Genomic DNA, 23,754 nt, shown 5'->3' on the forward strand with positions numbered 1-23,754 from the left:
TACTACACATTTATTTATATGCCTACTTTTAGAGAAAGGATTTGAGGTGTGTTATTCAGAGTAAATGAAAGAAACTCAATCAGCCCTGTCTGGGAATTTGAGAACCAAAGTGAACCTAAGGCCAAAGGCTGAGACTTCACAGGAGGTAGGCCAGAGAAGGCCTGCTACACACCCCACTCTCAGTTCTGCATGGCCTTGGGCATGGCACTTGACCTCTTAACCTCAGTTTTTTTTAAAAAAAATAGCAGCACTATCTATTTCACCAGAGATTAGGTCATAAGACATATAAAGCCTCTAGCACTGGTGGGCCCACGGCAGGCTCTAACCAAATACATATTTCCCTAGTTCACCCACTTTCCTCCCATGTGGCAAATCATCATACCGATCCATCTGACATCAGGGCCTGAATAATAGCCCTAATGTTTTCTCCTTTAGAGCTGGCTGAGGATCGTAGATTTCACTGCAAAGGCGGGAACTGGGAAAGCCCCGCAGACTGTGCCATTTTGTTCTTATGCCCAGAAAATTCTAAGGCCCCTTGTCAGCTGCTGAGCCTTCCAGAGCCCCAGAGATCCAGAAATGGGGCACGAAACTACTGGAAGGAGGGGGAAAGGTGCTGGCTGGACAGTCCCTGGTAATCACTGCTGAGGGGCCCGGGGCCGGCAGCTGTGTCCACATCCCGACGCAACCCCCCAGGCCGCAGCGCCCGCAGGTCTGCGCTCTCTGGAAAGGGTCAGTCTTTCCAGCGAGTAGACGTGAGAGCGTGTGGTTTCTGCATCCTCACTCCCACTCCCCCCTGGCTTCTGCTGGAGTCTTGGCACCCAGCTTCTGTATTCCCGGGCTTATTGCTTTTCAAATGAGCTCTTCACTTTGGTCTCTAGCTCCCTGGCGGCAGTCTGGGCTGGGACAGGAACTGACATGCTGGCGAGACAAGGAGCTGTGAGGTGGGCGAGGGCAGGGTGTTGGGGCAAGAGGTTGAGGGGCGATGAAATGTCTAGTCTTCACCTCTGGTCTGATACAGAGACCTCTCTGTCTGAGAAGGTGGGCTGCCTCTTTAAGACAGGGAAGGGAGGCAAGGGTTTGCTGCCTGTGTGCAGGGGACTGCTGGGGGAAGGCTCATTGGGAGCACAGGATGGCCTCACCCGGGTAGCCCTGCGGACCCCATGCAGGACCACGTACCGTCATCACTCGTGTGGTGCTCGGTGCTCACATCCTGGGTGGAGTCTTCAACCGAGGCTGTCTCTCCATGAGGGCTGTCACTGCAACAGAAGCGAGAGTAACCAGGCTCAGCGGGCTCACAGAATTCTTGTCTTCCTCTCCCACAGCGTCCTCGGGCTCAGGCATGGAGTCTACCTCATGCTCTCTCTATCCTGACTGCACACTACCCATAGATGCCAATAATGACCGAGAAGGCTCCTGAGGCTCCTACTCCAGCCAGTTCCAAAAGCTGCAGACTGCTTGGAGTATCTTGACACAAGCGAACACCTTTTCAATTATAATTTTTTTTCAAAACTACAAAACAACCCAACTCCTCAAGGGCTGTTTCTCTGGGTGAATGAGTTCCTGGAGGGAGCACGGTGGAAGAAAAACACTAGGCTTTAGTATCAGATACAGCCGGATCCAAAAACCCACTCTGACACTTGGAAGCTGTGTGGCCCTGGGCAAGTTACTGGTCTCTTCCAGCTTCGGTTACCTAATCTATAAATGGTCAGAATAGCTCAGGGTCATATGAGGATTTGGTGAAAAAAGGGGGTGATTGATAAGCGGTACTTCCTTTCCTTCTTTCTCAGTCTGTTTGATGTCTCTAGGACGCCTTGCAGTTTAGCTCCTCCAGGTACTGGAAAGGAAGTGGGAGGGGAGCCACAGAAAAGGATGGGAAGAGGAGTCTGCTGCGGGCCGAACTCCGCGAGAGCACAAGAAAGAGAGTCAGGTCAAATTCCTGAAGAAATTCATTCCGTCTAGAATCATCCCTCAGGAATAAGGATCAAGAATGGCCAGGGAAGTTACTAGGAATGTCGTTTTGCCGCCTGATCTCTTGGCTCGTGGCCTTCAGAGTGCTTAGTAAGGTAGAAAACCCCCGTTCATGTCTAACGGTTCTTTCTCTGGCACGGGGTAGTGATGAGTGAGTCTTTCCAGGTATTTCTATGGAAGAACCACCACCCTTGCAGCCCCACCGCCTGGCCTCAGGGTCCACCTTTGAGCCCATACCTCTCCCTTTCATGGGATGGGTCCTTCACTCCTAGAAAGGTCCCCCAAAACCAGGAGACCAGTTCAGCATGAACCCCATTAGGAGTCAGTCAAGTCCAAGGAGGTTCTCCAGGCTCCAAAGAACATTCTGGGGTGCATGAATGGGGATTCCGCTTTGTCCAAAAATCTGGGCACAATTTTTCACTGTTTTCTGAGCCTAAAACCCACTGATGAGTTTGGTGACATTCTGGAAACCCTTGGGATGCACAGGACAAAGGCTCACTTTCCTGCAGGGCTCCAAGCCATCCACTAGGGGGCAGTTCTCAAACTTCAGAGAGCAGACTTTAGAAGGAAGGTAAAACAGGAATTGGGAAGTTTCGGCCCCAGAGTTTCTGATTTACTAGGTCATTTGCATTTATAATCAGCCCCACGTGCTGTTGGTCCCAGGACTCCACTTTGAAAAGCACTGCTCTAAGGTAGAGATGTTTTCTAAGGTTCCTTCTTGCCCTAAAATCCCATTTTCCTCACTGTACGCCCACACCCCAGCAATACCCCAGGCCCAACCCTGTGGTCTCAGAAGCCACCCAGCAGCCGTCCGGTCTCAGGGTGGTAAATGTGGTGAATGGCCTCTCCTCTTCACAGTCATGGGGAGGCCTAGTGGCCTGTGCTCCCTCTTCCTGGCTGTCTGGGCTCCTGGCCACTTTCCAGAATCCTTGGACTCTAACACCCCTACTGCCACCCCTCCCTCCCCCACCTCCTTCATGGCCTTAGCTCACAGTACTGGCACCTCTCTCTCCCCAAAGGAAAGGGAGCCTTCTGAGTGGGTGTGAATCCAGGGTTGAGATGGTCCCTTTAACCCCAAAGTCATTTACTCTTGATCCTCCAAGTGCCTCTGGCCTGAGGCCCAGGCCCTCCTACCCAGGCTATGGTATAACATTCCCTGAGTAATGTGTGGTCTTCCAGAGGCTGCTAATAAATGTTGGATGTATAACAAACAGCATGGGGCCAAGGGGAACACCTTGGAGAGAACTGGAGGAAGGTGTCCTCCCGTCTGTGCCCCTGGAGCCCCCACCCCCACCCGCTGCCGGGGTTCCGTCTGATCCACTGGGCTGGGACCACGGGGGAGGGGCTGTGAGGGACCATGTCCTGGGGTAAGCTCAGCCTGCAGTGGTTTCATATTTGAGAACTGAGGGCAGACTTTAGAAGGAAAGTAAAGCAGGAATTGGGAACATTATTCCATAGTTTCCCAACACTCGTGCAAGCGGGAAACTGACCCTCCCAGTCACATGTACAAGGACAGCTCCCTGGGGCTCCTCGGCCAACATGCTGAGACCTGAACAACCTCCCCCGTCCCACCAACCATCTGTCAGTGACAACAAGCTTTCTCTCCAGCTGGCAAGCTGAGGTTTCTCCAGCCCGGACCCAGGTACTGGGGTCTGCAGGACAGTGGAGAAGACCAAGCCCAATGTCAGTGATATTTTCATGATCACCACACACGGATGTCCCTTTCCTCACGCCCTGAGCAGGGGATCAGGGACAAGCATGGACCCATCGGCCTCTCATGAAGTAAACAACCTCCCTTATTCTCCCTACCTCAGTCCACAGCAATGGGGCTCGCTGAATTGGTTCCAGATGCTGAATTAGGATGGAATCTGGTTTGGGCTGGCTTACGCTTTCAGCCCAGGCTGAAACATTTTTAGGGGAAGGGAGAAAGGGGACGGGGAGAGGAGAAGGTAAGGGAGGTTAGGGAGTAAAAGAGAGAGGCGGATGTCTGTGTTTAGTGGCAAACTAACATGGTAAGTGGTTTCCTGGTGGCAGTGGGTGGTGCCCTGTACTAAAGGACGAGAGATGAGGGTTGGAATCCCCACTGTGGGGTGGCCTGCATGGCAGTGACTTTATCTGTACAATGGAAACAGTGACTCAGTGTTTGTCCAGCGGGAGGGCCTCTGTGCCTGGGATCCTGTCATATCTCTGCTCCCAGGCCAGGTCATGAAAAACCTTGCCGCACAGAATTGAATCCCACTTCGGGGTGAAACTGTGCCAGCCTGCTGAAAATGGAGCTTCTCTCCCTTCATGATTTTCTGAAATCACCCTAAATGGTCATCTTACAAATGCCCAGCCAGCAAATTATGCCCTGTATCTAAGCCTTTCCCAATATGAAATTCCCCGGGAACCGGGACAGTTTCGAGCACCATGCACAGCAGAGCAGAACTCTGAGAGACACTGGTGAACAACTGTAGAAAATCCCCTTTCCTAGAGAGTAGTATTATTACTATTATTATTGTCATTATCTCTCAGAATGGTCCCTCACCACTCAGAATCAGATGAAAGAAAGGTGGCATGAAATGGCACTTCCTCCATAGGCGGGGTCAAGGTGGGCCACTGCCTACACCAACCCAAGACCCTGACAGCCTGAAGAGCCTGGGAGTGGGAGGCTGGGCAGGTCTGGGTATTTCCCTTTGGTCTTGCTTGGCCATCTGGCCCCCAGGTCAGTGTGGGTGGGTGATGCCCTCCCCTCCTCCAGCCCTGGCGCCCTACCAGTAATCCTCCATGCTTCCTCCTCGGCTGTAGACGGGGCCCTCCAGCTCCCTGGGGTTTGGGAAGATGTTCTCATGCTGGATGATGATGGTTTTGATCAGCTCGTTCACGTGGGCTTGGCAGGACACCTGGTCGTGGCCCTCAGGCACTGACATCAGCGAGGGTCCGAAGCAGATGGCGAGGTTGTAGGGGTCCATCATGTTCTCCTCACTGAACTGTGACAAACTGGAGGAGAAGGGAAAGGGTGCAAGCTGGAAAGCATGCGCATGAATGCTCAGGAAACACAATCACAGGGGGCACAGCCAAGAGCAAGAACAGAAGTTCTGCAAATTGCCACCTGCTCTCCTGGGCATCAGAGCCCTTCTAAAATGTTGGCATGAGGGGAGGAGGTGGGAATGACCACCACGATGGTCATTCAGGGGTCAAGGAAAGACAAAGCAGAGTACCTCCTTGCATGTTTCATCCCCTCTCTCTCTAGTTCCCCGATCAAATTCTACTTACCATCCCACCCCAGACCTTATCCACCAAATCCACCGTGCATAGCTGGATACTTCTCCAAAAGACCCTCTAAGCTGACAAGGCAGACGAAGACCTCAGGCTGGCCCGGTCATAATAGGGTTAGAAGACACAGGCATTGTGTACCTTCTTCCACAGAAAAATAATCAAGTTATTGGGGATATTCCATTCGAAGATCTAGGCTTATTTTGTTTAAGAGCCTATCGATTAGCTTTTATATTCCATCAAGCCAGTGGAGTTCTTTCTGGAACAGCTAATGCAATTGTTTTTCATTTTCATAACATCCTCCTCTATTATTACATTCAGGATTTGTTCCGGAAAAGGTCAGCACACTGTTCAGCTCCTGCTCAGGCTTCCTCGGGATGCGGTCTGACTTCATTATCGGATATTTATTTATTCTGGGAACTCCCTCTTTCCAGCCAGCAGCTGCTCCAGCCACACCTCCAATCTTGGCCAAGGACCCAAGCCCTTCAATGAGCCACAGCACTGATTGGCTCCCATTGGCCTCTATTTGTTCAGGCACCGAAGGCTGGGCCAGCTCTGGATATACTCCCCCTTCTACCCCCCAACTGCAAAACAGTGAGCTCTGCCTCCTTCGGGGCATCAGCAGAAAGTCCCCAGCGCCGGATTCTGCCAGAGCCTAAGAAGACACCCAAACCCTCTGATGCTGAACGGAGGCCTGAGACTCAGCTGACTTCATGTGAGTTGGGCAGTTTACTTCTAGTGCACCCCACATCCAGATTCCAATTACCTAGTTGTCTCTATCTCAATGGTTCCCTCCTCTGTTGAAGATTCTGATAGACTGCCCACTTAGAGAATGCCTGCAGAAACTTTGAGATGGCCCAGAGAATGTGAGCAACTGTCATGCCTCAGAGTCACTGTTTTCTAGGATTTCGTCAAACGCAGGGAGGGCGGCGATTGGAGGTTATAGAACTCAGGGGCTGGATCGCTTCTTGGGAGGTCATAAAAAAGTTAATTTTGCAATCCTTCTCTGGCTCCTGAGCTAAAAGAGCAGATTCAGAAAAGGCTGGGAGATGTTTCCAAGTCTACTTCTCAGTCAAATAAAAACTTGAGAGAGACTGGAAATGACCTTGGTAACCTCAGCAGGGACAACTGGGGATGAGGTACCACAAGTTGTAGTGAATCACAGGCTGGCTGGTTCCTGGTGTCATGGAGGGCCCCGGAGGAGGCAGGCCCTGTGTTTGTAGTGTGATCTGACAATATTCTGGTATCATGGAAGGAGACTAGAAGTTTCTGGGATGTCTTATCGTCAAAGGGAAACAAACTCTAGCCCTGAGAATCCAGGCCCGCTCTGCGAGATGAGAAACGAGGCTGAGCCTTCTAAAGCAAGGCCTGTGTAAGTCATAGGTGGCTGCAATGCAGGGATACATCTTCATGGACTATGGTCTCAGAGGTCCAGGTCCATTAAAATATAGACCAAGATCCTTCTCTTCCAATCTGCAAAGAAACACCTAGGGTCAACGTGGGACACTGCCTTTTGGAGGGACATAAGCTCCTTCAAGAATTTGACAAAAACTAGCAATTCTCTCCTCAGAAAATTCATGTATGTGCACATATAAACACACACAACTTTGTATCTAATGGTGTTCATGGTCCTTGGAAACACTGAAGCCCGTACCCCGTATAAGACCTCAAACACTGGGTTTTGATCTTTAAGGAAACACCTAAATAATATTGCTAACAGCACCCCCCCAAAAAAAAAATTTTTTTTTTTGCATCAACTTATATACTTGCTGTCTCCTCTAAGAGTTGTGCTATATTTTTATAGTTCGGTCTATAACACCAGGGAATCCTCCTAATTGATTCCAACTCATCAGCTTTTGTGCAACTTCAAAAGGTTCAGCATTATGGCTGGAAACACAGGCTTTTTGGGGGAATGAGAAAATCAGGCTTCCTGGACTTTTTACTCTTTAACGATGTGCATTTCCCTCTTTGATTACATTTAAAAGAAAAAACAAACAAAACACACCAAAATATCCCAAGAACTTCTGGGTCACAAAGACCTGGTTTTGAGTCCTAGCTCCCCTGCTTGCCAGTTTATCTAGTTCCCTAGGTTCTTCATTGGAAAATGGAGGCATAAAATGGACTTTACGGGGCTGTTGTGAAGATTAAATGCAAAGTACTGAGCACTGTGGCTGGCACACAGGTGGGGTTCCATAGATAGTTTCTGTAATTATAATATTCTCACTGTTTCTTGGTACCAGATCCTTGATTCTAGTCCAGGAGTGGACAGCAGGGCTGCGGACATTCCGCAGTAGTTGATTCACAAGAGCCTACCCGCTTCTCCTGACAGGCATTCATTACCTAACTGGGCAGCATGTGACTGTGTGAGTCATGGGGGTTCTGAACTCAAAGGCAGCTGTGGTGCTGAGCCAGGGCTTGGCTGAGGAGTGGAGGGACACAGGCATGTGGAGGAGGCAGGCTGCAGAGCCAGCACCTCAGTCACTCTTCAGGGCCAGCAACAGGGCTACAGGCAGAGTGAGTGACCCAGGCTGGGGTCACTAACCCAGACACCTACACAGCCAGGCCCACTTGTAAGCAAGCTGAGGCGCATGAAATGGTCTCTAAACTTGCATTCCTTTGAAGTAGATGCCAATCAACTAGGAATACCCCTCCTTTCCACAAAGAAATATGTGCTAAAAACCCTAAGCCCCTTGGTCTAATTTTTATTTTCTCCTTTTAATAGATTCATGGATCTATAAAAATATGTCTCCACTATATAAAAAAACCATAAAGCATTAGTGATGATAAGTAGCAACTGAATTCATCCTCAGTATCAGGAGGTGTTCGGGAGGGCTGGGGTCTGGCGAATGGAGCAGTACCTGCCTCATTAGACAGCAGTCCTTACTCCACAGGGAGCTGCTGCCCCGTGGGGAGGCAGATCCAGTACTGCAGATCTAACCATGTTTCCAAGAGAAGCTAGAAATCTAGATATTTTTTAAGGATACCCCTGGTATTTAAGCGTTTCAATATTTTCAAGAGATAGTGGACTGAAAGGAAACACATCTATGGGCCTTATCTGGCCCTAAGGTTGCCCATTTATAACCTTTGGTCCAGGAGGCTGAAGGAGATGCTGCAGTGAAGGCAATGTGAAAAGACCAGTGCCTAGACAAGTATCACATGTCCTCGCTTGCTGACTTTGCTGCCACATGGGGACTCCAACACCCTGGGCAAGAACACACTGCGTGGACGAGATGCTCTGGCCAAGCCCAAGGTCCCTCAGACCCCTCTTTCAGCTACACTGACTCCACGCTTCTCCCCTGAGTGTCAAGTTCCCATGTTCAGCTGCCAACTTACCATCTCCCCTTGGAGGCCCAGCAGGCCCTCAACTTAACATGCCAGCATCGGCACCTGGCTTTGATTCCTTCCTTCACACTTGGTCCTCCCTAACTCCACAAATGGCATCACTACTTCCCTATCGCTCGTGCTAAAAAGACAGAATTCTTCTTGTTCCTCACACTCTACACCCTACCCACCCGGAAGTCCTGTCAATGCCATGTTCAAAATAGATCCGAAACCTGACCCTCCCCACCACCCTCCAACACCTCCCCAGTCTAAGCCACCCTTCCCCCACCCCAGCCGAGATGGTACAATAACCTCTGCTTCTTCACAGCCTTTTCTCTTACAGTAACTTCTCCACGAAGCAGTTGGTGGGTTTTTAAAACACACACATATAGATCAGATCATATGATCAAAGATCACATGGCTTCTCAAATACAAGCCATTATAACCATGACTGACAGGTCTTGAGAGTCTTTAACATCCCCGTGGTTCCCTCCTCTACTTCATCCAGGTTGCTGCTTGTGCCACCTCCTCAGGGAGACCTGTGCTGACCGTCCCCTATGGAGGCTCTCTCCCTTCCAGCCCCGCCCCATTCAGTCCTGCACTCCATCCCTTAACTGACGCTTCTTTATTTTTCTCCTAAGCACTTACTGCTAACTGAAGTTTCTGTTATTTTCTGTCTCCTCCCCTGGAATGTGAGCTAAATGGTATCAGGACTTTCGTCTCTTATTCTGCAATGTATTCTTACACCTACATCTGTGCCCAGCACATAGTAAGTGCTCAGTAATTGCTAGGCTGGAGGAAGTGACAACAGATCTGTGTGTAAACTTCTAGTGGCTGAAGCCAAGGTCTGACACAGCTGCTGACGGGGAAGTCTACTCACTGATTGAGGAAGGCGAAGAGGTATCTCATGACGATCAGAGTGGTTTTGGGCAGAGCCAGGAGGACTTTCCGGATGTGCAGAGCTCTCTCCTGCAGGTTGTCCATTGCTGAAAGAAGAAAGCCATGTGTTACTTCCACTGTGGCTGAGATCCCAGGGTGTAACGGTAAAGAAGAGGAGCCTACTACCGGCAGGTGTAATACAGAGAGTGGCAAGGTCAAGTCTATGCAACAGTGGTGCACTGTTCAAGGCATTTCATCCCTGTGGCTTGAGGGGTGGGAGGATATGCTGGCTCCAGATACTTACCGGGGCAGGACTTAAGGTATATGCTCCTTGAGCACAGAAGGGTTTGGAGATATTCCCTAAGGATCTACCCTCTTATTAAGACAACCACAGATAAGGAACTACCTATGAACCTGCTATGACTGCTCAACACCCACCCTTGGAAGGCCTATGTGTGAGGAGGGAGGGAACCTGGGCAAGTCCTGTCCTGCTAGCTCTACCCATGCATAGCCTTATCCTTTGCACAAGTCTGGCTTATCTTCCCCTCCCTATCTGCAGTGCAGATGAGAAAAATGTGTCCAGAGACAAGCAATGGCTGCCCATGTTAACAGTGATAGCTAGGAGAAAACCAAAGAAGTTCCCTGACTCTTGCTATGAACGGATTAATTACAGGTATGGCCCCAGGCCAGTGGCCTCCATCATGGCCAGCTTCCCACTTCCTGTGGGCCGTGTGGATATTATGAGTATCTTTTTGTAAAAAAGAAATGAGAAGCAGTGGATGAGGAGCATTCTCAAGGTATCTCGTACTGTCTTGGTCATCCTGGTCTACTTAAGATATTCAACCTAGGCCCAGTCTTAGAAAAAGACAAGAAAATAGAAGGAATGCATGTACTTGCTCACCCAAAGAACTCATTTCCACCAGACTCCCACAAATAGTGGGTCAACAAGTAAAACAAGAGGCTCCTGAATGCTCAGGCCCTTTCCTCTCAGAATAACAGAGGACAGTGCTCAGGGCATATGAGTCAAAATGGAAACTTTGGGTGGGGGTTGGGGAAAGGAGATCTTGGTGGATCTGGGGAAAAGGCTGGTTTCTCCATTTCAAAGGCACTGCCTTCTCCAGCCTCTGGAGCCACCAATCCAATGAAATGTGGTTCTAGAATGACTGGTATTAATCCAACTTCCCATGGATCGCTTTAGAGCAAGAGGCAGAGAACCTCGCAAGGGGATAAAATAGACTACCTCTCTGTGAAAATATATTGATGTTTTTTGTGTTTTTTTTAAAAATGTTTTATTGATTTTAGAGAGGAAGGGAGAGGGATAGAGAGATAGAAACATCAATGATGAGAATCATTGATCAGCTGCCTCCTGCATGCCCCCCACTGGGGATCAAGCCTGCAGCCAGGCATGTGCCCCTGGCTGGAATTGAACTCGGGACCTTTCAGTCCGCAGGATGACACTCTATCCACTGAGCCGAACCGGCCAGGGCTATTGCTGCTTTTAATACCCCGAGGGTTTTTATTCCTAGAAGAACGTGTATTAAAATATCCACCAAGTAGCCGAGACTGGTTTGGCTCAATGGATAGAGCGTCGGCTTGGGGACTGAAGGGACCCGGGTTCAATTCTGGTCAAGGGCATGTACCTTGGTTGCTTGCATATCCCCAGTAGGGGGTGTGCAAGAGGCAGCTGATCGATGACTCTCTCTCATCGATGTTTCTAGCTCTCTATCTCTCTCCCTTCCTCTCTGTACAAAATCAATAAAATATATTAAAATAAATAAATAAATAAATAAATAAATAAAAAAAATAAAATATCCACCAAGTAAGCATGCCATGTGCAAAACAACACACAGCAAATAGTTGCAACACCTATGCTTTCTCCCTGTGTATCATGAAAAACATAAGCACTGATGTATCAGCTTCCAGAACTGAAAAGGACTATGTCTTATATATGAATATGAATGTATTTTACCGAAGACAAAGACCAGAGAAGCAAAGGAATTTAAGGTGAATCAGGAAGAAAAAACCCAGGCACACTAACTGAAATGTCATTTTCTCCCTCCCCCCCCCCTCCCCTTCCCTCCCCCCCAAGGGATAAAGGAGTGTTGATGAGGAGGAAAACCTTCAGTGAAAAAAGAAAACATTACTGCAAAGCTTATGAGAAAAAAAAAGACCCTGTAGAAATTTCTCTGTTGCTACAAGACCCTCTGGCCCAAAGACCAGTCTGAGGCCAAGACGGTACTTACTCACGCAGGTCATCAGGTCATGGAAGATGTCCTTGGGGAAGAGAGGGTGTTCCAGCCCCCGGAAGTAAAGCTTCAGGACGCCAGCTATGGAGTCCATGTCATGGTCATTCTGGTCCCCAGCCAGTGGGTCCTCTCCTGATAGGCAAACCCCCCAAAAACAAAAAGGGTGAGAGAGGCAAAACACATAGGATGAAGCAGAGGTGGTGGGGGAGGGGTGACCTAGTCAAGTTCTTCATCCCAGTCCATCAGCTCTTTGTCCAGCATGGCGGCATGACAAGGGTGACCCAGGAACTGAATAAAGCAATGACTGCATAGGCTTGGGTCCCCGGGCCAGAGGAGTTCAATACGCTTGTGCCAGACTAGCTCAGGGACAGTCCCCATGGGCTGGGGATGGGGCACAGCAACTGGCTCTCTGAGAATCACGAAACCAGGCTGGGCTGGAGCTCCTGGGGGAGGAAAGCGAGGCCAGGGAGGCCAGCCCCTCTGCGATGCTCACACTCCTTCTGGCCTGCAACAAAGGATACCTACTTGCGAGAGAACAATCATGCTGGAGCTCCCTATGGAAATTTCCTAGCAGATGTAATTAGATTTAATGATTGGACCAACCTCAAATTGAAACTATATATATCCATTACAGTGACGGAAATTGCCAAAGCTTGCCCATTACCTTAATAGCCCACAGAATAATAAATGGGCTACGATGAACAGGCATATTAGCCTTGATATTAACAACCACCAAAGGTTCCGGGTGAAGCCATATACTGCCCAGACACCATGGTTAACTTCTTGGAAGTTAACATCCAGGAAACAGGATGAATAGAGCTGAGAAGGAGGCAGCTGAGATGGACACTGCCATCTCCCTGCGTATCTAAGGAGAAATGTCTTTAACAGAGCAGGTGCCAGGCTGAAGAGGGAGGCGAGCTGGCTTTCCAACCTCTGGGTACCTCTCAGGGAGAAGGAGTGGAGCCAATGGTCCGGGATGAGGGGGGAGGAAGGGGGGTGGTGGGCATTTGGTCTTATTTCCCAAGCCGTTTTCTCACCTCTCTCAAAGGCGTTTTTGATGTCATTCACTTCCACCTGGGATCCTGACACCCGGAAAATTCCTTCATGCTGCAGACCTGAAAAGTCAGGGAAAAGTGATCAAGAAAAAGCAAATTCACACAGCTCCAAGTTTAGCTGCACGTCCGCCTCTGTCAGCCAGCGAGTATCTAAGCAACCTTCTCTCCCTTCTTCAGGCCAACGGAGAACACATGTGCAAATTCAATTTAACTGAACAAATGTTTTTTTTTTGGTGTGTGTGTATTTTTTTTTAAAGCTACAATGTACTTTTTTTTCTTTCTTTAAGTCAACAATATATTTATTTGTTCAATCCTGGAATACATATAAAATGGCTTCAGAATTGCTAGCCCATATCCCCATGAAAATAATGACCATCCATGTAGATAGCCAATAAAATATTAGCTTTTGAATTCATCCTTCCTGTATTACTTCTTGCAAAAGTGAGAGGACACATGTATATTCTTACACCCTCTTCTTTCTTGCATGAAAGGTAACATGCTTTATTATTCTTATTTTTTAACTTTCATTTTATTGGTTTGAGAACGAGAGAGGGAGAGGAGAGGGAGAAAGAGAGACACTGATTTGTTGTTTCACTTATTTATGCATTCATTGGTTGCTTCTTGTATGTGCCCTGAAAAAGGGTCAAAACCACAACCTTGGTGTATGGGGACAACTCTAACCAACTAAACAACACAACCAGGGCTAAAGGCAGCATGCTTTAGATACTCCTTTGCACTTTACTTTTGCATTTGACAATATATCCTGGAAGTCTCTCCACGTCATTTACTGGAGACCCTCATTCTTTTTTGGTAGCTGTATAGTATTCCACTGCATGGATATACCACAGTTTATTCAACTACTTTTCTATAAAAGGCATTTAGATTATTTCTAATATTTTGTAATTACAAGTGATGCTACAATAAATAAACTTGTGCATATGTAGTTTTATGCTGTTGTGTATCTTTAGGGTAAATCCCATAAGGATTGCTGATCAAGAAACAGGTACATATGCAGTTTTGCCAAATTCCCCCACAAAAGGTTGTAGTGATTTGCATTGCAGTCAGCAACATGTAAGCACACACAGAAACATGATAAGATACAATATCCCAAACCCATCCACTTTTCAGCTCTTCCACAGCTAACACCCTGGCCCAGGCCACTGTCCTGTCTTCCCTGGGCTACTGCACTAGCCTTCTATAAATAAATAAAAAAAACAACAACACACTTCCTGTTCAGAATTCTCCAATAGCTTCCCGCTCACTCAGGAAAAAATCCAAACACCTACCCTAGCCAACGAAGCCCTGAAGTATGACTATTCTCCTCTCCACCCACTCTGTTCCAGCCACACTGGCCTCCTGTGTGCTGGCCCTTGCATATCTGTATTTGATATTCCTTCTCCCCAAATACTTTTCCCCAGATACCCTCACGGCTCACTCCCTTACTTCCTTCAGGACTCTGCTCAAATGTCACCTTAGGTGACCCTAGGCTTTTCCTGACCCTGCCTAGAACAGAGGCCCCTCTCCATTCTCCATCTCCTCACCTCGATTTACTTTTCTTCATGACACTCACCAATACCTGGCATATTATATATTAATTTGTTTATTTATGGACTATACAAGGGATCATTTATTTATTTGCCTTTTAGTAGAATATAGGGCTCATGAAAAAAGGAACTTTTTCTTGGCACACAATGAGCAACCAATGTATATGTCTGTTGAATGAATGAATGAATGAATGAATAGAATGCATGGATGAATAAATAGGAGTGCAGATGCTCTTCTTCTTATTGTCCTTTAGGCACAAATAATTCTTCCTCCCATGAACTTAGTTTGGACTTATCTTTGCCAATTGCTTGACCATTAATCATTACTATCTTGTGAAATTTCTTACGCTGCTGTTCTGAATTACTAAAGCTTATCTCTTTTTAAGTTTTCACTTGCTCATTTATTTTCTCCCGACTGTATCATAAAACCAGGGAAAGACAGCAACAGTGTATTGTCCCTGTTTTTGTTTTCCTGTTTGGCAATGCATGCCGCCCAACATGAATCAGGGGCTTGATAAATATTTGTTGACTGTTCAATAGCGATGTGAAATGCTGTTACTTCAAGTGACTAGAGATAAGATGAAAAATTGTAGCTGATTAGAATGGGGTAAGTTGTAGGCATGCTAACATAATTACTGTTTCAAAAATGAACCCAAGCAATGTCTCCGTTTATCAGAAAGAGGAAGGAGACCAGCAATTATCTACACATCTCCTTGGCTCCTAGAGGGCCATTCTGTCCTTTTTTCCTGTACCTAGACAGGACAGCACCTAAAAACAGTTTCTAATGCCTAGCTCCTAGAAATCTTCATAGCACTAGCTCAGATATCGGTGCTCTCTAAACACTTGTACACTTAGTAGATCAATTTTCTGGCAGTTCACCTCTATCCCTAAATTCTGTCCAAGCAACCAAGGAGCTGGTGAAGAAGGAATGGAGTTTCTGAGACTGAGCTTTATCTAAGTAGAAGACAGCGTGATTTGATTCGAGGCTAGAAGGAGCCAGTCTCAACCGACTCTCAAGTGTGGGCTACCACTTTAAGAGCAGCTTCTAACTATGCTTTTGGCGATGCTGTATACAGTGGGACCAAACAGAACAAAACCTGAATGTTTTTAGGAATTAATGCAACATTACAAAAGGAGCTGTCTGCAAAGCAGTCTGATGCAAAATGCTAATGTGACATAACGGTGAAGGCTGTGCAGTGGGAGATACTGACATGTGCTAAGATGGTGAGTAATGGTGAAACCACCGGCACACACCATGCCAGCTATACTAATTCACATAACAGCTGTGATCTAAAACTCACTCACAAGCTAGAAAAGGAAGTGTGGCAAATGACTGAGGCCTTCTGGGTCAAAACATGTGATGTCTTTCTCTCAAGGGCTATGTGTGGCCATTCTGAAGTAAAAATACTACATGAACAAATAGGATTTTATTCCTCGTCTGAGAATGTCAGCATGGGAAGTCAGTCTCTACGCTTACTGCTGAAAGAATTCCTGGAAGTTCTTCCCGACTTTGCAAATATGAGCAAGGCTAGCACTCTGCTTACCGTGTCTGCTGATAAACCGGATACAGCTTTCCACCACCAGAGGAATCGCCTGGCTGGAATCCTGAAAAGCCAAAGAGAAACACGTTAGGATCTCTAAACAGGGATAGCCCAGGGTCAGAGAAAACAGGTCCAAGTGTGAGGAACCTGTCTCAGCTGGTCAGTGGCTGGTCCACCGAAAAGTATCCAGCTTCTCTGCCCTTTAGGCTCCAGAGCTCAGACACAACAATCTGCTTAGAATGTCATTCAGATGCCTTAAGTCCAGCATATCCTACATGTAACTGATCACCTTTATCCCAAATCAGATCCTTACCCTCTGCCATCCAATCAATACATTTTTGACAAGTTTGCCTCCTAAATATCTCTCAAATCCATTCCTTTTTCTCCCTCTCTACGGCCACCAACCCAGTTCAATTCATTTTTTTCAATCCCCACCCTTGTTGTTCTCCAAAGCATGCTCTTCTTCCTTTATATAGTGCTTAGGTGATCTTTAAAAGTGTGTAACTGACTGTTTACTCTCTAGGCTAAACTCTTTGAAAGACTCCTCCTGCAGGCCTCTCAGATGTCAATCTTTGCTCTGCCATTTTGCTATATAAACCTGAAACTTAAATATTTGACTTCTTTGGGCCTCAATTTGGTATCTTCACACTAGGGAGGAGATTGGTGGTGAGGAGAGTAATGTTTCCTATTGGCACATAAACATTAGTATTGAGCACTTACAGAGGAACTCACAGATATGTTGGGCCATATACTAAGTGCTTTAGATGGACTGGTCCTGGTAACAACCCTAGGGGGTATGGATTATGATTATCCTCATTTCACAAATGAGAAAACAAAGGCTTAGCCAGATGAAATAGCTGCTTACGGTGACATAGTAGTTAAGTGGCAGAGCCAGGATTCAAACCCAGGTATTCTCCTGCTGAGACTGAACCTATCTCTACCACCCATACCACATCCTAGGAACTCAGCAAACATTGTCAGGTGCACATACCAAATACTGTAAAAACCAGTAGGCTTTTGTAATGCAACTAAACACACAAAGGTGAAGAAAGGGACCAGGCAGAGGGGCCCGTAAACCTGGTTAGAACGGGCTGTAGAGGTTGAGGACAGAGATTGTGCTCTCGAGTGGGATGGGCCCTGTAGCTTCTGCCTCTTTCCCAGTTGGCCTGTGCCCTTCCCCAGCTTTGAATTTCCAACTAAAACCATGGGGCCTGGCCACTTTAGGGAAGCAGCTGGGCCTCACGGAGCAGTTAGGGTGAGAGAGAAGCCGGCATGGCCTCTAGCTCCCAAGCTTATTGGGAACCCAGGGTGCTGCCCAACGGAGCACTGCGTGGGCCAAGGCAGAGCTGCGGTCAGGAAGGTCTTAGTGACCCCCAAGCCCATCTGCTTCCCCCACCTTCCCAGCTGCAGTAGCCAGTGTCTGCCCTCTTGCTGCCATCGCTGACTTCTGCCAGTCAGCCTGGCTGATTTTAGAGTTAAAATCCTTGTCAGTTCTTCCATACTCTAATGAAGAAACTATTTAAAACAAAAAACACACCAAACCACCCATTTTGGGAAGTCTTTTTATGTTTGTAAGTGTTACATATTTTTTTATTTACAAAGAGTAGTAGCAGTGAGATGAGGATAGCGATATGAAGGTTTGCAAAGTTTTTCTGGCTCTAGGTTTACAAAGACCCAGAGGGAGGGAAGCTGGCAAAGCTCACAAAGTTGCTGGCTTCAACAAGCTGAGAACAACATATTGCCTAGACTTGCAGTAGTTAAAGGAAAGTATACAGGGTTGCAGATAGCAAGGATTAAAGACATTAACCTGCATGTCCATAGTCAACAGGACAGGAGTGTGTCAGAAGTAGCTCAGAGAGGTAATCTGTGGGCAGACAAGAGGAGGCCAGAGGTGAGCTGCCTCCCTGTGGAAGAGTATTCTCCAGGGCCACACTGCTCCAATGGGGCCTACAGAAGAGTCCGGGGGGAGCAAAACCTGGACAAAGGCATGAAGGCTTCAGACCTTCCTAAGGAGCCCCCAAAACTCTCACTTCACCATTAATTTTTGCATACAGCTGGCCAGGCAGTCTCTCTGTGTGTCTTACTCAGGGTCTGTCTCTCCTGTTCTTCCTCTCTCCTTCCCTCCTCCAACATTAGAATCCACCTGAGTTTAATTCTTTTATTTAGAATATTTTTGGTCCTTTAATTCCAGGGTTGGAAGGGGTTTTTAAAGGACAATTGGTCCATATCCCCATTCAATCACATTAAGGGAACTTTAAACCGAAGGGAGAAAGGTAGCAGGCATAACTGGAAATAACAGTAAAGCAGCAGTCCGGTGGTTTGCAGGAGTGAACCATCAGGAAGGCGGACAGATAATGTCAAAATAATTCCTTGCTTGGCATAATTTGCCTTGAGTGAGAGTTAGGATTTTGTCAGGTACTGATCTCCGTTACATTTGTTAGCTTTCCGTTCTCACTAAGGGGGAATATACCACCTAACAACATATTAGATGTGGGTAATGAGAAGAAAAGGCGTCAAAGATAAAATGTGGGACTTCTGGGGCTGTGAGGAATGGAGGGTCCCAATAAGAGAAGTAAATTCATTAGGGGAGGTGCTCCGGGAATTAAAACAGGGCGGGGAAGGTGAGAGACTGATGCTATCCCATGAGGGTGGGAGGTGCTATCTTGACTCTCAAGCAGCAATGTCCAGCAACCAGTTAGGAGTCAGATCCAAAACCAGGCTGACATCACGATGGAACAAGTGGAAACTAAAGAAAGGAGAGAAAGGTTCACTAAGGAAACAAAGCGACAGGGAAAAGACTACGGAGAGAAATGAGAGGGCCAAGCCTCGGGAAATGACTGAATGTAGAGGACTGGACAAAGAAGGGCCGCCAAGGAAGATATGGAAGCCACAGGAAAGAGGAAACACTGGGCTGAGGGGCGCAGGGAGGGTTTGGAAGCAGCAGCTGAGGTATCTCTTTTTGAAGAAAAGTCTGAAATGGTTTGAACTTAGGGTCAAAAATGACTGGAACCCATCACACACACAAAAAAAGCTACCAGATTCATCTTTTTGTTTGGCTGATTTGCAATAAACAAACAAATAATTATTTATTCCCTGGTTACTTACAAGAATGCTCATCATCCAAATTACTTACTATTTACCCTCATGACTATCAGAAAAACACTTTACTAATCCACCATTAGATTTGAGCTGTTGGACAAATACTGGGGCAGCAGAATGAAAAGAAGGTCTTTATTTGATTGGGGCTTTGGCATATCCTGGAACTTTTATGCAAATCTAGCAACAGGCAAATATGGCTGGCCCGCAACTGCTTAGGTGCAACAGGATGCAAGCAGATGGGTGCCATTCCTCTCCATGGCGAGTCCAACCAGGTGTGCAAACCACTGCCAAACAGTGGTCTCCGGCACTCCTGCAGCCAGAGTGGAGGTGTGAAGCCCTTGGGCATACTCTCTATCCATGAGTAGGAGGCCCAGTTTTAGTCCAGGGACTGAAAAGAACAAGCTTCGAGTTCAATCCTATTCTTAAGTGCTTAAGGGGAAAAAAGGTTTACTTTCTCTTTAAGAGATCCACTGATTAATTTTAAATGCATTAAGTTATCCCTGGGAGTCAATCCATTCTTCTCATTTTAAATGAAATTATGGCAGAAAGGGGGAAGAAGAAAAAAAAATTAAAGGAAAAAGAGGAAAGAGAATTGCAATGAACTTTCTATAATTTAAAAAATATGTAATTGTATCCAATGGTGGTCTCATTAAAATGAGATCCAAAGCAGAGAAGGCAAAACAAAACAAAACAAAACAAAAACCTACAGTGACAGCAAAGCTAAGACAAGGGAGGACTATGTCATCTGGGTCCCCCAGCTGGATGACCCAGCCAGCCAGAGCCATCAGATCGGCTGAAGACCCTGCTGCGCTGCCGGCATCACAGAAATGAGGTGGTTTCTATATTCGATTATCTCCCTGAGGCAACAGTCACTGTGATTTACCTAAAAAGATTTTTTAAAGCCTGGATCAGCTTCCCTCTGAGTCTATACAAAGACATTTCTGTACATCTGCTAACTGCCTACTACATAGCTGGTATGAGCTTAGGACATACAAAATAATTTCAGTATTTGCCATGAAGAATAAATTAGGAAGTCAAATTTGCTACTGCAAAACACAATTCAATTAATTCTTTAAACAAGTTCAAATGCTGTTTAGATTGTATTATCCCTTGATGTAGATTATCCATCCACTGCTTTCTAAGATATCCCCTAAATACAGGTAATGAGAGCTAGCTACCCAGTGTAGGATTTTAATCCAATACTGAAAATCATGCACAAAATTGCCTGCCTATCAATCCTAGGTCAGACTTATCTTTGCATTTTTAGGATGTCTTAGAAATACACCTAGGATGACCACACCACTAGAAACAAGTATTTGAAAACATAAAGCAAGAGTGCCTGGCGTGGGTGATTGGCTGCTGAGAGCTTCTGCCCTATTGGTACAGATGTATGAAGTGTGAGGCCTCTCTCCTGGCCTTCGGAAGGACTGACACCAAGGGCAGTTCTGGCACAATCTGCTACAGTCAAATCAAACGTCACTATGTAAGATGAACAAATCAGAAAGATCATGGCCACTCTAGCTAAAAAAACTAAATCAATGAAGTTGCCATAATATTAAACACTAGAGACCTAGTGCATGAATTCATGCCCAGGGTGGGGTCTGGCCGAACCACCCCAATCGGGCCCATTGGGGCTGGGCTGGCCAATGGGAGGGGCTGTGAGTGGTTGGCCAGCTGGCCCCACCCCTGACTGATTGGTGGTGGTGGGGGGGTTGTGTGTGCAATTGGGGACAGGGGCAGCCGGGGGGAGGGGCCAAGGGAGGTTGAGTGGGAGGGTCAACAGGGGCTCCCCGATTGGCTGCCGCACTGTGCATCATAGTGACTAGTAATTCCTGTCGCTTGGCTTTTATATATATAGATGCTATGACTACATGGTACATTCCAAACACAGGCATGAAGTCAGATAAGTGTCTGTCTTGCCTACGGTGGAATTCCATGGATGTCAATGGGAGATTATCATTTTTCACACCAGACCAGCTTGGCTCTTGCTGGGCTCTTACCTGCTTCCTCACGGTTGAGCTGCGCCTGTGGTTGAGATCAGAGAGGACCAGAGATCAGAGAGGACCAATCCAGCAAAAGGGAGGAAAAATAAAATGGGGTTAAAAACAGTCTGTTAGGTGTTTAATGAAACAAGTCACATTATTCTGCTAAGATCCAGAAATGGCTCAAAGACTCGATAAGTTACTTTCCAAATAAAACCCATTAAAGCTCTTTTCACAAACATACAGTTTCTGCTTTTAATGTCTGCCACCATTCAAAATCAAAATAGAAAGGAACTAATTCAATTTGAAGTAAAAAATATTTGGGGTTGACAATAAGATCTCCCTGCAAGGAAACACTAGTAAACACCAAAGGAGGTTACAGATTTCTCTCTTGGAAATACTTTGGCAAAAGAGAGAGAACAATTTTCCTTAAAAAATTTAGAGGGTAGAGTGTCCAGATTGGAAGAAACCTTGGGGATCCTCTAGCTGTGTTTAGCCTCAGAAGGCCTTCTCCAAAGGAATCTGACTCAGAGGCACAGTGCTCCAAGGAGTAGGAGCAGCATTGCCTTGTCTGACTGAAGGTAGGGGCCAGGGCCTACCTATTGGGCTCTCTCTGCCCTTTCCATCAGGCTGCCCTGATGAACCTCTCTGGAACTCTAGAGTTCCTCAGATCCAGTGCAATGCTCTTTGTCTCATAGGTGAGAAAACTGGAGTTCAGAGAAGCAAAAGAGCGGCCCAACGTCACACAGTGAAATAACACAGCATAAGGGAATTAAACTTATACTGGTAAGACTCTATCGCCATGAAGATACACTCCACAGAAATCTATTATCCTGGTTCCCTCCAGTCATCAAGATTAATGGAACCTTTATTATAATCCACAATGACAAAACGATGAAAGCCAAATGAAGCTATTTCTAAATAACGAGCCTATGATTGTAAATGGCCTCATGATTATTGTGTGTGTTGGCAGATATAAGTGGTTGATATAACGGGCTAACCCAGGGTCTCTAAGGAGTCCGGCCATTAAAGCTCCTTCTCCAGTTAAATCAGCACATGTTTAGGCATCTGAGAACTGTTGGCTGAATGAATGCCTTGCTCTCTGCCAGCTCACGAGCTTTCTCATAGCAGCCCCATCACTGGGAGGGAAAATATTTGGCTGGGGTGGGGAAGGAAGGGGAAGGTGGAGAAAGATTGGGAGGGTTGCATACTTGTACACCAGGCCAGGATTTCTACCAATGCTGTTTGGCAAGACAATGCAATGTAATATTTCAATATCCAGCAACAGCCACTAATAGGGGCTGTCATCTTTTCTCAAATGCTATCTCCTGATCTTCCTTCTCGGGGTCAGAGATTTTCCAAAACCCACATGTTTAGGTCAATCTAGCAGCTGAGGTTAGGTTACCAGGATCCTCCCTCCAGAGTGGAACATTTCTTTTCCTTGCAATGTAGTGGCTTCTGGGAGTTTCTGAGATTATTTCAGCAAATGGTAACTCCCCATTCCTCAATTCTTTTCCTAAGTCCCAGCAGATCTCACTTCCATTTGGGGCCAGGTGGTGTCAGCAAGGCAAAGGGAAAATGCAACCTCTGCCCTGGGCCACTCCTTTGCAAAGCCATCTGATGCCTTTGCAAATCGATGCCGTGGCTCTTTATCAGGCTGGGACATCCCTAACCCCAGGCCTGTTCCCAGGTCTGTTCCCAGGTCGTCCCAAGTCACACCTACCTGGCCAGACTGCAATCTGTCCTCTGACCTGTTGGAAAGACAAAAGCAAAAAGCACATGTTGAAGCAGAGGGTGAAAGAGTGAGACTCGCTTCTGGGAATCACCATGTCTGCCCATCTCCCCAGAGAACCTCCATTAGTATCAGAGTGACCAGCCTTCAATGCAAAGAAGAGGAGCTTCCAGAGCCCCCTTCTGGGCGACGGCTGTTTCTGATACTTGTTCCCAGCCCAAGGCTGCAGGTGTCCCCAAACCTTAGGTTTGCCTACTCTGCTTCCCAAAGAGGTGGATTTAGGAGAACAATAGCAAGGCAGCCACACATTAGAGAACCTTCCTGCATATGAAATTTAGCTTCTCTTCTGTGTACACTGTGTGTGTGTGTGTGTGTGTGTGTGTGTGTGTGTGTGTTGAGGAGTGAGGAGGAAGGGACAGTGAAGATATGAAAGTTCTAGTTTTAAATTCATACTAAATTCTGTTAGGTTGGGCTGGGGTGGCAAGAGAAAAATGAGATTCAACCCTGACATTGTTATAAAACTGTGGTTTCTCAGTTCAAAAGTGGATCCCAACATTAAGTTTAATGAGTCACAGCCAGCTTTAAAACATGGGATTGGAAATCTCAATGTTCATAAGAAGTATTTCTATGTTTTGTTTTATTAAAAAAAACAAAAAAAAACAATGCACGTGTGCATGGGCCATGATACAATTGATGTTGCTCTCTTTGGGTCTACAGTTAACCATGCCTGGTCTGTATTAGACCCATATTAGATAAACCAGGGAAAACCCAAGCAGGCCCGGTGTGGATAAGCTCCCACACCCCTCATCAGTGCTCCTGGAAAAGCAACTCCAAGGGCTGAGAGAGGGCAGGGCTTTTTCTTGCCTTTAAAGGTTGCTAATTGTTGATTACAGTTCAGCTCATCTTGAGAAACACCCTCCCCCACCCCTAACAGCCTCTCATTTCTAAAGGCTCAGCTTTCATCTGCAAAAATATTATTCTGAGCCATTATTTTCAACATCTGGCCCATTTCCACTCTGGAATATTCATACACATCAATTATCTCTCTGTGGCAGGAACAAGGGGCTCTTGTGTTATGGTGACAAATACATTCAGAAGGCAGGGGCATGACGACTTGCACACAGGAAGATCT

The 23,754-nt window shown here is 46.7% G+C and overlaps 2 protein-coding genes across 8 annotated transcripts in view; both read right to left on the bottom strand.

Annotated features, from left to right (window-relative positions):
* The window catches only part of IKBKE (inhibitor of nuclear factor kappa B kinase subunit epsilon), a 251,761-nt gene that overhangs the window by 43,215 nt on the left and 184,792 nt on the right, over positions 1 to 23,754 (bottom strand). The window lies entirely within an intron of this gene.
* SRGAP2 (SLIT-ROBO Rho GTPase activating protein 2) overlaps positions 1 to 23,754 on the bottom strand; it is a 224,934-nt gene that overhangs the window by 12,552 nt on the left and 188,628 nt on the right. For all 7 annotated transcript variants that reach the window (XM_084865846.1, XM_084865844.1, XM_084865845.1 and 4 more), the window contains exons 12-19: positions 22,614 to 22,641; positions 20,909 to 20,933; positions 15,813 to 15,873; positions 12,707 to 12,784; positions 11,667 to 11,801; positions 9,425 to 9,530; positions 4,723 to 4,947; positions 1,177 to 1,256 (exon numbers count right to left, since the gene is read on the bottom strand). In XM_084865846.1, coding sequence (XP_084721972.1) covers positions 1,177 to 1,256; positions 4,723 to 4,947; positions 9,425 to 9,530; positions 11,667 to 11,801; positions 12,707 to 12,784; positions 15,813 to 15,873; positions 20,909 to 20,933; positions 22,614 to 22,641 — 738 coding nt within the window. The remainder of the gene's footprint in view (positions 1 to 1,176; positions 1,257 to 4,722; positions 4,948 to 9,424; positions 9,531 to 11,666; positions 11,802 to 12,706; positions 12,785 to 15,812; positions 15,874 to 20,908; positions 20,934 to 22,613; positions 22,642 to 23,754) is intronic.

The sequence above is a fragment of the Pipistrellus hanaki genome, assembly GCF_964339955.1.
Source record: "Pipistrellus hanaki genome assembly, chromosome: 18".
Lineage (NCBI taxonomy): Eukaryota > Metazoa > Chordata > Mammalia > Chiroptera > Vespertilionidae > Pipistrellus > Pipistrellus hanaki.